Source organism: Micropterus dolomieu, linkage group LG17 (genome assembly GCF_021292245.1).
Source record: "Micropterus dolomieu isolate WLL.071019.BEF.003 ecotype Adirondacks linkage group LG17, ASM2129224v1, whole genome shotgun sequence".
Classification (NCBI taxonomy): domain Eukaryota; kingdom Metazoa; phylum Chordata; class Actinopteri; order Centrarchiformes; family Centrarchidae; genus Micropterus; species Micropterus dolomieu.
In genome coordinates, this window is record NC_060166.1 from 37,391,683 (window position 1) to 37,406,075 (window position 14,393).

The 14,393-nt window shown below is 44.6% G+C and overlaps 1 protein-coding gene across 2 annotated transcripts in view; it reads right to left on the reverse strand.

Moving 5' to 3' along the window:
• Positions 1 to 14,133, reverse strand: part of LOC123985749 (protein Atg16l2-like) — a 25,155-nt gene extending 11,022 nt beyond the window's left edge. The window contains exons 1-12 of one of the 2 annotated variants that reach the window (XM_046073594.1): positions 13,681 to 14,133; positions 10,947 to 11,004; positions 10,766 to 10,844; positions 9,055 to 9,128; positions 7,598 to 7,849; positions 6,500 to 6,565; positions 2,934 to 3,020; positions 2,748 to 2,801; positions 2,550 to 2,652; positions 762 to 867; positions 606 to 676; positions 462 to 533 (exon numbers count right to left, since the gene is read on the reverse strand). In XM_046073594.1, the coding sequence (XP_045929550.1) occupies positions 462 to 533; positions 606 to 676; positions 762 to 867; positions 2,550 to 2,652; positions 2,748 to 2,801; positions 2,934 to 3,020; positions 6,500 to 6,565; positions 7,598 to 7,849; positions 9,055 to 9,128; positions 10,766 to 10,844; positions 10,947 to 11,004; positions 13,681 to 13,870 (1,212 nt within the window). In that variant the 5' untranslated portion in view covers positions 13,871 to 14,133. Of the gene's footprint in view, positions 1 to 461; positions 534 to 605; positions 677 to 761; positions 868 to 2,549; positions 2,656 to 2,747; positions 2,802 to 2,933; positions 3,021 to 6,499; positions 6,566 to 7,597; positions 7,850 to 9,054; positions 9,129 to 10,765; positions 10,845 to 10,946; positions 11,005 to 13,680 lie in introns of both variants that reach the window. The other variant, XM_046073593.1, reaches the window with a different exon arrangement.
• Positions 14,134 to 14,393: the final 260 nt, after the last annotated feature.

Sequence of the window (14,393 nt, forward strand, 5' to 3'; positions counted from 1 at the left end):
GTATTAGAGTAGAGAGAGAGACACACAGGTGAGACAGAGAGAGAGAGACACACAGGTGAGACAGAGAGAGAGAGGGAGAGCGAGACACATACAGGTGAGACAGAAAGAGAGAGGGAGAGCGAGACACATACAGGTGAGACAGAGAGAGAGAGACACACAGGTGAGACAGAGAGAGAGAGACACACAGGTGAGACAGAGAGAGAGAGGGAGAGCGAGACACATGCAGGTGAGACAGAGAGAGAGACACACACACAGGTGAGACAGAAAGAGAGCGAGAGACACACACAGGTGAGACAGAGAGAGAGAGGGAGAGAGAGCGAGACACATACAGGTGAGACGGAGAGAGAGAGGGAGAGCGAGACACATACAGGTGAGACAGAAAGAGAGAGGGAGAGCGAGACACATACAGGTGAGACGGAGAGAGAGGGTGCTAAGTAGTTTGGTTGGTGGTTAACGGTTACCTTGGGAACGGAGTCATCCAGCCGCCACAACAAGGCCGATTTGTCGTACGAAGCCGCGAGGATCCGCAAACCCTGAAAGAAGCCCACAGGTATCAGACTGACCCGGGAACAGTGACCCAGTTCAGGCTGAGGTGCTGTACTCACCGTCGGGTCGAACTCGATGCAGGTGATCCCCTCTGTGCTGCCGTCCAGCGTCGCTCTGTGGGTCAGCGAACCTGATGACATCATCAGTGAGGTCACAACGCCTCATCAAACATTAACAGCATAAAAGTTCAATGAATAACAAAACGGAGAACGTACCTGCCCGGACCTCCCACAGTTTAACCACTCTGTCTGTTCCTCCGGTGGCCAGCAGGCCTGAGCTGGTGCTGAACCTCACTGCGTTGATGCCTTGCTCGTGGGCCTCCTGAGAGAGAGCGGGAAGCGGTCACAGCGAGCCAACACTCAGCGTTTCTCCCAAAAACTCAGTGTGTGTATCACTGAATCTGTCGGAGTCCATAAACATTAAACGTCTTGCTTCGACGTGTGTCTTCGTGCACCGAGATAAACAAACTGCACTGGATTGTTCTACATTTTCTGCTGTCCTCAGAACTGGACAAACAGGCATTGAAACATTTCACACAGCTGACTTTCTAACTTCAATGCTAAAACTGTTCAGATTTTTGTTTTCTACATTTTTTTTGGCAGGAGCTGCACTAAATTCAGCAATTTTGGGCTGCAAAGTCTAAAGTCTAATAAAGGCATACAGAGAATGGCCATGAACACGTCAGTATGAGTCCTGACAGGACCTGTGGTCAAATTAGCAACAATAAATATACAACGTCCGGTTAGACTTTCAAACGGCATATTGTTAATGTTCTGAAATACTGCAGTCTGGTTAGGTTTAGGCAGCAAAAGTACTTTGTTAGGTTTAGGAAAAGTTCATGGTTTGGGTTAAAATAACAATATTAAAGTACATCAGTTAACTTCCGCAAGTTAAGTAACGTTACTTACGTGACTTAAATGAAAGCAATCATTGTGGACTTTGTTTCACATGGGAAACGAACGCTGAAAGTCCGGTTTCTGGCCCACCGTCCAACCCAACCACCTCCTTCCTCTTTCTTTTCCTTTAAATATCATCATATATTGGGGTTGTGCAATATGTCATTTGTGCAAGGGTTGCGCTACATTGCGGGGAATGCAGCCGACAGGGTTGTTCAATCAAAACTGGCATTGGAAGGAGGAGTCCATGTGCTACTATATAGGGAACTGAGAGATGTTTTATTTCTGTATTTTGTGTTGTCTTGTAAAGCTGCCTTTAGCGTAACTACTTAGGTCTTAGCGCTACAGGTCTTCCCCCAGTGCGTTGAACTCAAGCGGGAAGCTTCCGGTCAGCCATCTGATGCGAACCCGGAAGTCCTTGAAACCGGCATTCAATTGAACGGCCAGCAGGGGGCGACTCTTCTGGTTGCAAAAAGAAGGCTCCATTAGAAATAATGTCCACAAACAAACAGGTGACGTCACCATGACTACGCCCATTCCTTTTACACAGTCTATGGTTGAACGATGACGCTGTGGGGGTAACCAGTGCGTTACAAACTGACGCCAACAGTTCCTTGACCATGTGTCTATATGTGACGAGTTGGGAGTGAGAATGGGTTGGACATCGGGAGGCGTTCCATTTGTCACGTCTGGGGTCAGAACTCGGAGTACACCTCGGAAAACGAGTTCCGAGTATAAATTGGACGCACCTGAAAACCCAACAGACAGACAGCTGACAGGCTTTGACTTTCACTTTCCGGCTGAGCTGTGACATCGGCTCACCGCTAAAGAGAGGTGGTCGGTCGACCCCTAGTATTGATAATAACATAAGCAGCCCTAACCCAAAAGTCCCTTTGATGACATCAAATATTGTGTATTTTAGAGATTCCAGACTCCCAGCACCGGCTCGTGTCTTCCTTTGCACACCCCAACAACATAGTGTTTATATTCAAATACAGGTCAGCAGCACGCCGGGTAACCGAGCGGTACTGAGAGCTCGTACATGTTTATCTTCAGCGTTAGTTCCCAAACACAGGGAAGACAAATAATAACAACAGTGCGGATTACCAGGACTTGCAGAGCTCTAACGGGGACTCGGGCTGACAGACAGATTCCTACAGGACACATCAGATCCTCCTCCAGACTGCAGACCGAGTGGCCACGCCTCTTCCTGCTGACATCACACACACAGTCACATGTACGTTTAAAAGCAGCTCAGTGACAAACAAAACCTTATAAGGAAATGAGAACCAGAGCTGGACTCACTCAAACAGCTCTCTGATGGAGGTGAGGATCCTCGGCGACGAAGCCGACGCTGATCTGAGAGGAAGAAAGTGACTGAGTGTTTTCAAGTCACGAGTGGAGCTACACGGAGAAGTAAAGGCTCCCTGCAACGTCAGAGGAAGAACTAGAATGTTTAAAGTGATCAAACATCAGTAAGAGAGATGTTACCTGAACAGCCTGGTGTGTCGTCTCTCGGTGGACTCCGGGTTTTCATTCTTGGGAGATGTGGATCTGGAGGTCGGAGCGCTGTAAGAGCTGAAACGCAAAGTGAGGTCGAACACAATCATCGTCACACTGAAGAGTCCTGAGAGTCAAATCCACCAAGAACTGTGATGAAACAAGTCTCCAGCTGACCCACGTCGTTAACACGTGGATCTGTCCCGGCTTCTTAAACTTTGCGCTGTTGCTGCACTTACCAGGGTTCATACAGCTTTATAAGTATAATTCAAGCACTTTCAAGGTACCTAAGCCACAAATATCCGGATTCTCGAAGCCTTTATCACCACAGCTAAAAAGAAAGTTTAAAGAATTCCTTCACAGCCGCAGCGATGTGTTTACTGCACCCGCTGTTCATATTAACTTTGTATGTTTCGATTATTTAATGTTTGCTAATGTGAAGTCAGAGATCAACAGAGGACTCATCTAGCTATGAATCAATGTGGCTCCTCTCCGAAGCCGTTTCTTATATTTTCCATTGCTACAGCGATAACAGGTACAGCAGTTTGCTACCTACGATGTGCACGCACGATGTCAAAGGTCAGAGGACGCATGTGAATCATGAGAGCAGGTGGTCGCCCTCGTGTCGCCGGCTTTACACCAGAAGTAAATTCTGCCGCCCATTTCAGTCAGTGTCGCTCCAGTCCACTCTGCCCTCCTGGTTAGAGAAGCTGGGAGGCAACACACAAATACGACGATGGGATCGTTTCTTTACAAACAAGTTTTTGGGTTTACATCAGTTATTGGCAAAGGACAAAGAGCACGAAACAGAGCGCGGGGCGGTAATCTGGTCGAGACGCACTGAAGAATCGCTTCCTGCTGAGCTGGAGTGTTCACTATGTCCACACTGCGCAGTTTTAGTTTAAAAACGGAGTTTTAAAATGAATACTATCTCTCCGTCATTTAGCTGCGTATCAGAGTTGCTCTCCGTCTACATTAAAACGACTGAAAACACACATCTAGTGGCCGTTCACGTACACTGGTCGTGTGCGTGCTGGAGTAAACATGAAGCAGATGGTCTATTAGGTAGTTACAGAATATTTGTTCTGCAGACGAAGAACCGCACCAGATTTTATTTCGCATGGACCATTAATGAGCTGGGACTGTTACTGAATCAAACACGGGAGTAAAAGTGGCTGTGGTGGCGGGAAAAACAGAAAATTTGCACGTTAAAATAAAAATACCAAATCTAAAACTCTGTCAGCAGCATCGTGTCTCAGCTTTGCATGATTAATGAGACCCAATCAGAGAGCCGAGCGTGAGTTTTAGTCTGTATGGGAGGTAACGCAGCAGTGTGGACGGGGCCACGCTGTCCAGACTAAAACGGCAAATCTGAACACCTGAAATGGAGGACTTTAAAAACGATGACGCAGACGCTCATGTTTAAGAAAAGATCAGCCTTTATTTGTCTCACAGGTGAGAAATTTCAACATTACAGCAGCAAGTGGATAGCATGGAATTAAGTAAAGTGATAAGTGACATTAAACACAATACTAACAATATCAAATCAAAAATAGATTATACTATAATTTAAAAAACTATGTTTTGACATCTATAAAACAAATGACCAAACATGAAACACTGCAAGTGACTATATGCATGTTGGCGTGTTTTTCCTTCAGACTTTAAAACAGATTAAAACAAATTCCAACATTAACGATGCAAAGTGACATTGTGCATAGATTTTCACTCAGTCTGTGAGTTGTGGTTACTGTTTAATGCTTAACAGTGCTGATTATGAAGTCTCACGGCTGCAGGAAGAAAAGATCTTCTGAATCTCTCCTTCACACAGCGTGGGTGTCTCAGCCGGACACTGAAGGAGCTGCTCAGTGATGTTAGTGACGCATGAAGGGGGTGGGTCGAGTTCTCCAACATGGATGAGAGCTTAGCTCTCACTCTCCTCTCTCCCACCACCTCTACTGGCTCAAGTGAATGTTCACAGGTACCGTGGAGACATGTTTACTCCTGCTACGTCCACCAGCTCCTTAGTCTTTGCTGCATTGGTAACGAGGTGGTTCTGATTGCACCAGTCCACAAAGTGACTGAATTAGTTCTCTGTACACTCTGTCATCCCCATCAGAGATGAGACCAAGGATGACAGAGTCATCAGAGAACTTCTGGAGGAAGCAGTCTGAGGTGTTGAAGGTGAAGTCTGCAGCGTAGAGGGTGAAAAGGAAGGGTGCCAACACCGTGCTGCAGACTACCGTGTCAGACTGACAGTCCTTAATCCTTTTTGGTTTGGCTTCCTGATCGGCTTTTATCAGTCATGCAAAGCAGAAACACGATGCTGCCGACAGAGTTTTATTTCCTATATGTTGTACTGTGTAAATAACACTTCTACACTTGTACTGTGCAGGTCTCCGTATTTACTTTGCGGCGACTCCCAGCCTATTTCCCGTCGCCACTGTCTCTTTGTCCTCCCGTGTTCCTCTCAGTAACAGTTCCACCTCGCTGTCGGTCCATGCAGAGAAATCTCTGCTGTGGTTCTTCACCATCGCTGCTCTTCGTTCGTCTCTTGTAGAACCGCAGAGTAGACACACCGCACATGCCCAGTGTACGTGAACGGCCACGTGATTTTCTTTTTTTTTTTTTTTAAACAGACAGAGATCAGATCTGATACGCAGCTAAAACACTGTTGAGGACGGAGATCTGAACGTGGATGTAGCCTGAGTCTGTAAACTCAGGTTTTGCTTGAGGGACTTCTTTTAGCTTACAGCTGATGGCGAGTCTCGGGGTCGGCTCAAGTCTGTCACTACACTAGGGGTGCGACAATATATTGTTGTACATTTTTCCACAATACTGTATCAATATTCAAATATAAAATAGTGCTTCAACCGTTAGCTCAAAGCTAACATATAATGGGAATCTCCATTAACATGCTAACGGACTTTAGCATCGCGAAGATACAATCTTAACATAAACTACACATTTTGCTTCACATGCTGAACATCCTGAGTGACATGCTGTACATGTGTTTCCGGAGCTCTGTGTGACATAAAAAAGAGCTGCTAACGTCACTGGCTTGATCTGCTGCTTCTGCACTCCACACAGACCAGCTACAGCAACCCCAAAGGGTCAAAACTCAAACCCAAAATTCCCAGTGGCCTAAAAATAAAAATACAGCTATCAGCAGGAAGAGAGAGTGCATCACAACGCTGTGTCACCAAACAGTTATTAATATAATGTGATTTTTGTGACTTTGGTGGTACACAGCAATTAAAAATTCATGTGCCTTTTATAAACAAATGTTTTGATAATAATTTTTCATAGTTGCTCTGTAGTTTTATTTACAGACTGAGCAGAATTGCAGCACATAAATGGAGAAAACTTTTTCACGTGCATTTTGTATTCATATTTAGACAGATATCGTGATGCCTGACATTCACATGTGAAACCTGTGAAGGTCAGGCGTTATTCCACTTCCAGACTTTGCAGAGACTCATGGATGGAGCTGTTGGAGGACCCGATTATAGGTATTAAGGAAGGGTGCTGTAGAAAAGAGATCAGGTGGATCTTACCTGTCTATGTTGACCTTTGACCTCGCTGCGGTCTGCAGGTCCTTCTGCAGGTTAAGTTCTCGAGCTCTGAAACATAGAAACAGCAGCGATGTGTTCAGGTACCTGACTTCACTTTAACTGTGTGATCAACAGGTGCGCTCAGGTGTGATGGACAGTTGAACTCAGGTGTGATGGACAGGATGACCAGGTGCATTAGAGTGTGATGGACAGGTGCATTAGAGTGTGATGGACAGGTGCATTAGAGTGTGATGGACAGGTGCATTAGAGTGTGATGGACAGGTGCATTAGAGTGTGATGGACAGGTGTATTAGAGTGTGATGGACAGGTGTATTAGAGTGTAATGGACAGGTGTATTAGAGTGTGATGACCAGGTGTATTAGAGTGTGATGACCAGGTGTATTAGAGTGTGATGGACAGGTGTATTAGAGTGTGATGGACAGGTGTATTAGAGTGTGATGGACAGGTGTATTAGAGTGTGATGAACAGGTGTATTAGAGTGTGATGAACAGGTGTATTAGAGTGTGATGACCAGGTGTATTAGAGTGTGATGACCAGGTGTATTAGAGTGTGATGACCAGGTGTATTAGAGTGTGATGACCAGGTGTATTAGAGTGTGATGGACAGGTGTATTAGAGTGTGATGGACAGGTGTATTAGAGTGTGATGGACAGGTGTATTAGAGTGTGATGACCAGGTGTATTAGAGTGTGATGACCAGGTGTATTAGAGTGTGATGGACAGGTGTATTAGAGTGTGATGGACAGGTGTATTAGAGTGTGATGACCAGGTGTATTAGAGTGTGATGGACAGGTGTATTAGAGTGTGATGACAAGGTGTATTAGAGTGTGATGACAAGGTGTATTAGAGTGTGATGGACAGGTGTATTAGAGTGTCATGACCAGGTGTATTAGAGTGTCATGACCAGGTGTATTAGAGTGTGATGACCAGGTGTATTAGAGTGTGATGACCAGGTGTATTAGAGTGTGATGGACAGGTGTATTAGAGTGTGATGACCAGGTGTATTAGAGTGTGATGGACAGGTGTATTAGAGTGTGATGACCAGGTGTATTAAGAGTGTCATGAACAGGTGTGTCGTGTACCTGGACTTGCGTTGGTTGCGGCTGTTCATGCGGGCGGCAGCCTGCTGCTTCAGTTGGATCATGTCCTCCAGCAGGTGTCCTCCTCTGACTTTCTCTTCTCGGAGTCTCGTCTCTGCCTGTTTCTGTCGCTCCAGCAGGGCGTCGTACTCCATCTTCAACGCCCTGTTCTCCTCTTGAACCTGCTCCACCCGCTCCTGCAGCTCCTTATGGGCATCAAACGCACCCGCCAGCCGATGCTCCTCCTCCAGCAGTCTGGGGGTTAATAACAGAGATCATCAACATCAGTGTCTGTCCCATCAGGTTTCATGTTTCCAGGTGTTCAGTTTGTGCTGCTCATCTGGTATTGGTTTCTTTAAAACATATCGATAAACAGCCCTGACACTGCTGGCTGACTGTAAGTGCTACTGGAAGGATTCATTTAAGTCTAAACACTAAAACTAATATATTTTTCATTTACGCTTGAAAATGTTTGCTAACAAATCCATGCAGACTGTCGGTGCCTAATCCGTACCGCCTGCCGGATCCATTCTGCACATGCACAAAAGTGGTTCTGTAAGTCAAAGAAGGTTACCGCGAATCTGCCTCTTCAAAATGATCCAACTGTCGTCGTTCAGTGTATTTACAATGGATTTATATCGCTTTGCTTCTGACCTTTCAAAGGAGACCAGAATTATGCATCTAGGCCAAATGGTTGAGGAGTTACTCCTGATTCATTTTAGGTTTGTTATTTTAGGCGTTTTTCCTGGAAAGGTTGGCTGCTGTAGGCTGTGAAAGGGACATGTGAGCTCCTATTGGGTCGAATTAGCTGTCAGTCGAAAGGTCAGAGTTCAGCGGCTAATTTGAATACAAGCTATCGTAGTTGTTTACATTCAAATCGGATTTATTATTAATATAATCGATCGGTGGATTAAGTTACTGTGAGGCTTCAAAAGGTGGTGAGGTTATTGCCGTTGGCTAGAAAGAGGTTACAGGTTTATTGTTGATCATGTAACTTTACAGTTTTATTTAGTTATAACTTTAGTCTGGGTTTGAGAGTCTGGGGAGTGTGTTGACTTACAGTATTTAATAAGATGTCAATAATTGTAGAGGCATTGCACATAAGGCTACATGGTTGTGCTCTGTAAGTTAAAAACAGGTTACAGTTACAGAATTCCTTATAACTCTGCAGTTTTATAAGCAACCTGAATTGAACGCAGCAGCTGATACAACATTCGTAATAACCACGAGAGACTTGACTTGGACTCCAGCTCAAAGACTTGTGAGCATCTCTGTGGGAATGCACTGAAAATATTTTCTCTCAGAAATATTTACAACCTCCTGTGTTCTGAACAATCTGTCCACACCCCTGATCAGACTGAGCCAATCAGCTGTGAGGATCCACAGTGAGTGATGACATCATCGGAGCTGACAGGTGAGCAGGCAGCTTCAGGTGTGTGTGTGTGTGTGTGTTTACTCACCTGGCATGTTGCTCCTCCAGAACACGTTCCTTGGTTTTAATCTGCTGCTGCAGCTCCACCACCTGATAGGCCAACTGGCCCAGAGCAACAGAAAAACACAGAAGAAGAGTGAGGAGGACCGAGCACTGACAGGAAAGGACCCCGACCCCGGGGCCGCAGTAACCGTTTAATAGTTACTTACAGTTATTACTCAACTCCTTCATGCAGCTGCTTTTATTTCAGTAATCACTGAGTAATATTTATAACAAGGCTTCGTTTGGACTGAAACGCGGCTGAGAGCCTAACCAGACTTCCATCTCATTTCAGAGTCACCGTGATCGCCGGTTTCAGACTAGTAAACAACGCTCACGTCAACATCCGAGTCAGAATTGCTACCACAAACATTCCCTCTCTTATCCATAGGGACTACTCCACACCAAACTCCATTCAAATTTAAGTTAAGTTAAAGAACTACAACAAAAAGTGAGACTAAATAAAACATCCACTGTTAACTGAACGAGCTAGACAAAAGACAGCGTGCTAAACGTGTCGACTGTAAACGCCAGTGGTGAAACATGCTAACGTTAGCTACAGAGCTAACTAATGATAGAAAAACAGAGAATTATTTTTCTGTTCATCGCTCTGCCATGAAGAGAAACTCACACCAAACTCCATTCAAAGTTAAAGATTCTTGACAATTTTTTTTTACTTTTATAGTTTTCAATACCATAAAGAAAAATGATTTTTTGGGATGATTTTTACATCAAGCACAAAATACTTTCCCCGTCTTTCATTATTTTATGGGAGTCCTTTGTTTACCTGCTATTATTTTTTTTTTTTTCACCTTTTTTAATACAGAGAATCAGACTGAGACCAGGGTCCAGCACACAGATACAAACATCAATAGCAGATATAAATATATATAATGTAATTTTTTTTAAATTTAAAAATAATTTACAGGTAACAATTACATTTGTAAGAAAACCAGGACATCAAGTTTAAACTTTTCCTTTAAATTCACTGCAAGAATTCGCAGCATTATATTCAAAGGCTGTTTTCCCCGCTCAGAAAGGCCTCGAGGAGACCAGACTGCAGGCAGGCCAGTCTGGCTCTCATTGAAAATGTGTGGCGCATTATGAAGCGCAAAATACGACAACGGAGACCCCGGACTGTTGAGCAACAGAAGTTGTACATCAAGCAAGAATGAGAAAGAATTCCAGCTACAAAGCTTCAACAGTTAGTGTCCTCAGTTCCCAAACGCTTACTCACTGTTGTTAAAAGGAAAGGTGATGTAACACAGCGGCAAACACGCCCGTGTCCCAGCTGTTTGGAACGTGTTGCAGGCATCAAATTGTGAATATTTGCAAAAGTTTATCAGTTTGAACATTAAATATCTTGTCTTTGTAGTGTATTAAATTGAATATAGGTTGTATTCTGGTTTTATTTACGTCTTACACAACGTCCCAACTTCATTGGTTGTACCAAGGTATTTAAGTTTTTATACAAACAGGGATAGTGCACATTAAAAGACATTTCTGAATCTTGGCTAACTGTCTCGAGACAGTCCACGTTAATTCGTCGTGGATCTGTTTCATCACTTTGCAGCTTGTAATTTTGGGACCAAGCTAATGTAACTTTTAACAAAAAGCAGTGCAGCCAGTCGCTGATCCCTGATCTGTGCAAATGCACTCTGTGACACGCCCGTCACATGACCAGGTGTTCCTGTCAGTACCTCTCCTGTAGTTTTCTTCAGCTGGTTGTTGTGGTGAAGCAGAGAGGAAATGGAGCTGCTGCGGTCAGGGGAGGGACGTCTGGACACACAAAACAAACACACCCTCAGCATCATCCCCCACACACACACAGTGAATTCCAGTCAGGTGTGTCCAGGTACAAACAGACAGCAGGTGAGTTACCTGACAGAGCAGCTCAGAATTCCTTTGGCCAGACTGGTTTTGTCCAGCAGCTGAGTGTCTGAAAATACAGAGAGCAGAATCAGCGGAGCCATCAGGAGGAAACTGATCCTGGTTTCTACCTGATCAGGACTTCATGTCACCTGTCCTGCAATCTGCTGAAACATTCAACACAGTCTTAGGACCACTGTGAGGAAAACAAATCCTCAAGATCAGAATTACAACCAGAAACATGATTCTAGAAGCTCCGATCCACAGGGGCCAGTCTGCACCAAAATCCATTCAAATTCTGACAAGTTAAAGAACTACAACAAAAAGGGGACTGAAGTAAACATCCACTGTAAACTGAGTCAGCATGCCGGATGTGTCGACAGTCAGTCGCTAAGACATGCTAACATTAGCTACAGAGCTAACTAATGATAAATTAAACTGTAAAACAGAACTGGGATTTATTTTTCTTGCTGTGGTTTCTGCTCACAGCTCTGCCATGAAGAGAAACTCACACCAGACTCCATTCAAATTCTGACAAGTTAAAGAACTACAACAAAAAGGGGACTGAAGTAAACATCCACTGTAAACTGAGTCAGCATGCCGGATGTGTCGACAGTCAGTCGCTAAGACATGCCAACATTAGCTACAGAGCTAACTAATGATAAATTAAACTGTAAAACAGAACTGGGATTTATTTTTCTTGCTGTGGTTTCTGCTCACAGCTCTGCCATGAAGAGAAACTCACACCAGACTCCATTCAAATTCTGACAAGTTAAAGATTCCTGCCTAGTGTCCAAGTATTTTTTTGAATTTTTGAACTAAAATAGTTTTGAATGCATAAAATGAAATACACATACATACAATATATAAAATGAGCTTTGTAAAAAACTGGGATTTTTACATTATGCGCAAAATACTTTCCCCCTCTTTCATTATTTTAAAGGACTTCTTTGTTTACACTCCTACTATTATTTATATATGTCTTTATACAAACAGGGACAGCCCACGTTAATAGTTATTTCTGAAAATGTGCCATTTTAACCTCTTCGAGCCATTTCTATCTGGTTTCAGGACACATCATAGCACAGAAACTGCCCTCATTAAAATCACAAACGACCTTCTCATGGCAGCTGACTCTGGCCATGTCAGCATCTTAATTCTTCTCGACCTCTCTGCAGCCCTCGACACAGTCTCCCACTCCAACCTTCTCACTCGCCTCACTGGTACTGTGTATTCCTGGTTTCAATCCTATCTCACCAACAGGCAACAATGCATCACCCTTGCATCACACGGCGTGCCTCAAGGATCGGTGCTTGGCCCGCTACTATTCAATATCTACATGCTACCTCTTGGGATGATCATCCGGAAACTACACTTCCACTGCTACGCTGATGACACCCAGCTCTACATCAGCACTAAGTCATTTACTCCCTTTCCACCAGCGTCGCTTATTAACTGCCTGAAGGACATAAAGAACTGGATGGACAGTAACCTCCTCAAACAGAACTCATGGTGTTTGCCCCACAGTCACTTCTCAAAAAGGTTGGTGACATCAGACTGGATGTGGATGGCTGCTCAATCTCTGCAACCCCTCAAGTACGCAACCTGGGCGTCATCATGGACTCCTTCCAACTGCACATCAAAAACACTACTAAAACTGCCTTTTACCATCTTAAGAACATCTCCAGACTCCAACAGTGCCTCTCCGACTCCTTCACCACCTCCCGACTAGACTACTTTAATGGTAACCTGTTTGGTCTGCCCAGCAACTGACTGACAGACAGACTCTAGCATGTCCAGAACAACCACACAAAACTTGGACTTCACATAACTCCCATTTCTGAAGAAGCTTCACTGGATGCCAGTTAAGTCCCGGATCAAATATAAAATCTTGCACCTCAGTACCTCACAGATCTACTCCATCCCTACACTCAGTCACGGTCCCTGCGGTCCTCTGACAAGGACCTGCTCGCTGTCCCTAATTCCAGGCTCCGGACATTTGGTGACGGAGCTTTCTGTGTCGATGCACCATCACTCTGGAACAAGGTTCCTCTTGCCATCCGCTCTGCCTCCTCTACAATAACCTTTAAAACCCAGCTTAAAACACACCTCTTCACTGAGGCCCCACCCCCTTGTTTGTTAAGCATCCTTGGGTTTGTGAAAGGCGCTATATAAATTTATATCAAAGTTATTATTATTATTATATCATCATCTTGGTGTAGTGACAGCTACCAAACAGACATACATATATTGAAGATTTGTGTGCAGTTAACTGATGGTTACATATATTTATGATCTTTTGGTTTTCAGTGACTTTCAACCCTTAATTTTGCTCATATGTTGGTATCTGAGATTATGTCTCTCTGCAGGTCCGTTTATCATTGCTGATGAGTTTGATCCATCAGCATCATGTTCTCAGCAGCAGCAGACTGATAGTCTGTCACAGATGAGTCACGACACAGAGGAAGTGGAAAAACACGTGGTTTAGTTTTGAGAAAACTTTCTGGGCCTCAAAAGAAATGTGTTGTTTTCTGTCAACAGAGTTTCTCAGTTTGCTTTTGGAGCTGTGATTTCACAGCTGACAACTGAAACACCTCAATTTCAGCCTTGTGATTGCAAACTAGTAAAAAATACCATATTTTCAAATGGAGTTTGGTTAAAGGCTCCTGCAGCTGTCTCCCTTGTTACCTGACACAAACCTAAACCCAGCCCAGAAACAGATAAAACGAGTACTTGTCCGTCGTACAGAAGCGGATCAGGTCCTGGAACATGGCGTGCTGGCTCAGGTCTCGGTGCTTCAGCTGACTGACGATGTCCCTCTTCCAGGTCTCCGCCGACCTGCCGCCGCCGCCCGGAGCCGGGACCCGGCCGCTGCGCCGCGACTCTGCGGGTGAATCCGTCATGATTGTGCGGGTGTTGGATGTCACAGCAGCCATGATGTCCGCAGCCCGGGCTGCTTCATGCCGCTTACCCGCTCTCAGAGGCTCCCAGACCGGCCTGGCGTTACAGACAGCTCCGGGACAAAGTTCCGACGCTCCCAACCGCCGCCATGTTGGTCACACTCCGATCGTTGTTTACGTTTCTTCTTCTTCTCTGATGTTTGTTTGTTTTGTTGTTGTTGTTCTTAAAACTTTTCCCCCTTCAGAGGCGTCACTCGGACTGGGGCGGTGCTGAGGCTGGCGGCTGCGGGGTAAACACCGCCCGCTCCCAGCTCTTCCTGTTTTGACTTGAGGAACAAAAGAGAAAAACAAACACACCCAGCGGGACACCTGTGAATTCAATCAGAAACAACATGGACATTTATTTTCTCTCTCTAATTTAATGATGGATGTAAGGAGACTCTCAAGTCCCAGAATACTGTATTTTTCCAATGGAGTTTGGCTCCTACCACTCCTGAAAACAAGCTTTCTTTGTTGTGACCGCTGTAAACTTTTTTGAATTGTTCATCTTATTTAATTT